Raw genomic sequence first — 2764 nt, 5'->3', positions numbered from 1 at the left:
ACACACACACACACAGAGAGAGAGAGAGAGAGAGAGAGAGAGAGAGAGAGAGAGAGAGAGAGAGAGAGAGAGAGAAAGAGAGAGAACATGTCTTCATGTGAGCATATACACAAAGATGTCAGTATCTTAGGACTGAAAATGTTTTGGTGATAGTAATTGTTTGTAATAACAGTACTAAATAGCCTGATGGCTAAAGGATTATTTTGCATTCTAGTGATGGGAGAAAACTTCCAATTAGATATAGTCCCAAGATGCAGAAGGTAGCTGACAAAAATTCTTAGTGTGTGTTTGAAGACATTTTTTCTGACAGTGTCATATTTTCCTTCTGGAAATTACTTAAGAGATGTTTAAAGAGAGGAACATGTTTTGTTTCTCAGTATGCATTTTTATTATTTGTCCTCTTTACTACTCTGATATGTAGTATGATTTTTCAAAAATTAAAACCTGTTTTTTTAAGGCAATAAACTGACTTTATGCTAGCCTCATGGGTAGTCTTCTACCTTTAATTTCTGCACTTAATTTTCCAAATAAAAGACAACTTTGAGTTTATCCTCATTTATTTCTCTCTCCCTCTCTTTCTGCCCACTCCCCCCTCTCTCTCACACACATGCACCCCTTCCCCCTTACCATTCTCCTTTCTCCCTAAATTTGTTTCATTCTATATTTCCTGAGAAGTAGAGAAAGCAGTCACTCTCAAAATCTCTAAAGAATTTACAAGTATTAAAGTTCCAGTTAAATCTCTCCACCGTTTAGTGACAGGGTTTTTCATTCTGTCCAAAGCTGATTGAAGGTCTTGTAACACATCTCTGTAGCTATTTCCATAGTGAAAACTCCATGCATAGAGAAAATCATAAGCAGGCTTCCACATCATCTATAAAGAAAAGAAAATATATTTAAGTGAATAACAGACAAGTAGCAGAGAAAAAGAAAGACAGAGACAAAGAGATAGACAGACAGAGAGGGAGAGAGAGAGAGAGACAGAAACAGAAAGACAGAGACAGAGATTTTTTTAATACTTAAGGTAAAATGGAATGCCTATTATGTGAACTTTTGATGTAAAAAAATAACCATTTTCTATATCCCTATGTTTCTTAAACTAGGGTGTTTTGTTTTTAAATATAATGGCTGTGTGAAATCTTTTTCTTTGATGTACTAACTGTGTACATGTTAATATAATAAAATTCCTTGCATGATTAAAGTTTTATTGTGTATGTATTCATTGTGTATGTGTGGTGGTGGATGCATGCCACAAATCCTTGTGGAAGTCAGAGGATAATATGCTGGAGTCAGTTCTTTCCTACCACGTGAGAAAAAGGGATCAAACTCAGTTGTCAAGCTTCATGACAAACCTTTACCTACCAAACCATCCTATCAACACCATATTTTTTAATAATAATAAATACAATTGAATACACTTTTAACGCTCTGACTTTTAAGGTTAAGATTTGCTACATATATGTAATTGTATTGTGTTTAATGGTATTACATATCATGACAATGTGCTATCAAATATGCTTTGCACTTTTAATTCATTCTATTTCAGTAAATCTACACATAAGCAAAACTATAGCTTGATGATCAAATCAAAATAAAAACAAAATTACAGTTCATAACCTTGAAAACTTACTTTCATGGTACATTTATGACCCAAAGAAAGGCCAATATTCTGTGGTTCTTTACTTTGCTTCCCCTGAGCACCTGCCCACACCAATGACATCACTGTTTCCATAGAGATAAATGTACGTCAAAGGAAAGCTTCACATACAAGCACATAGTGATGGTTACCAAGGCAACAGGCTCAGAGGGAATGAAGACAAAGGCAAACCAAATAAGACAAATGGAAGAATACAGGCATATATAGAGGTTAACTTGAATTTATTTTAAGAAAATAACAAGTCATACACATTTAATTAGAATATTTGGAATGTAAACTTTGGTGCTCACTACTTATTTGGACCCATCAAATTGGCTTATTTGTAATTCTACCACTTGTAAAATGTTAAGAGTGACACCTTTGAATTAAATATTGCATAGAATTGCTTTCTTAAAACGTTACCTCCATAAACATCAATATTCCATATAATTGGATATCATTTTCACTTGCCTTCACTATCACCCATACAGTCTATAATTGGAGTAGAAAGATTAAATCTCTACAAAGTACCATTGCGTGTCATTCCAGTTCACATAATAAAAGCTCAAGGAGGTAATATGATGTTATTTGTTTAAGTTGATATTTTTGTGGAGATATGAACACCCATTCCCTCACCTCTCTTGCAAAGGCTAATTCTGAAAAATAGAGAAGGATGTGTAATTTCCAAAGTCATGTCATGGTAAGGTATAATATAAAGAAACAGAAGTCGCCTTAGAGCAATGGTTTTCAATGTGTGGGTCACTATCCCCAAAGACCATCAGAAAACACTGATTTACATTATGATTCTTAGCAGAAACAAAACTACAGTTATGAAGTAATGATAACACAATTTTATGCTTTGGTGTCACCACTACATGAGGAACTGTATTAAAAGACTGCAGCATTTGAATGGTTGAAAACCACTACCACAGAGTTTTGCATAAAAGTTTTACCCTCACTATCCTGCTTATGGGAATTTATATCTTCTGCCACTTAAATAAGACCAATGCATTATCCACCATCACCACCCCCTTTTTTCTTCTCTTCTCTTCTCTTCTCTTCTCTTCTCTTCTCTTCTCTTCTCTTCTCTTCTCTTCTCTTCTCTTCTCTTCTCTTCTCTTCTCTTCTCTT

General features: G+C 34.4%; 1 protein-coding gene across 1 annotated transcript in view; it reads right to left on the bottom strand.

The window, feature by feature from the left end:
• Positions 1-658: 658 nt before the first annotated feature.
• Positions 659-2764, bottom strand: part of Macc1 (MET transcriptional regulator MACC1) — a 22832-nt gene continuing 20726 nt past the window's right edge. The window contains exon 4 of the mRNA XM_021201384.1: positions 659-871. Within this exon, the coding sequence (XP_021057043.1) occupies positions 659-871 (213 nt within the window). The remainder of the gene's footprint in view (positions 872-2764) is intronic.

Source organism: Mus pahari, chromosome 7 (genome assembly GCF_900095145.1).
Source record: "Mus pahari chromosome 7, PAHARI_EIJ_v1.1, whole genome shotgun sequence".
NCBI classification, from domain to species: domain Eukaryota; kingdom Metazoa; phylum Chordata; class Mammalia; order Rodentia; family Muridae; genus Mus; species Mus pahari.
Note: the sequence above shows the minus strand (reverse complement) of the source record. Positions and strands in the feature narration are given on the sequence as shown.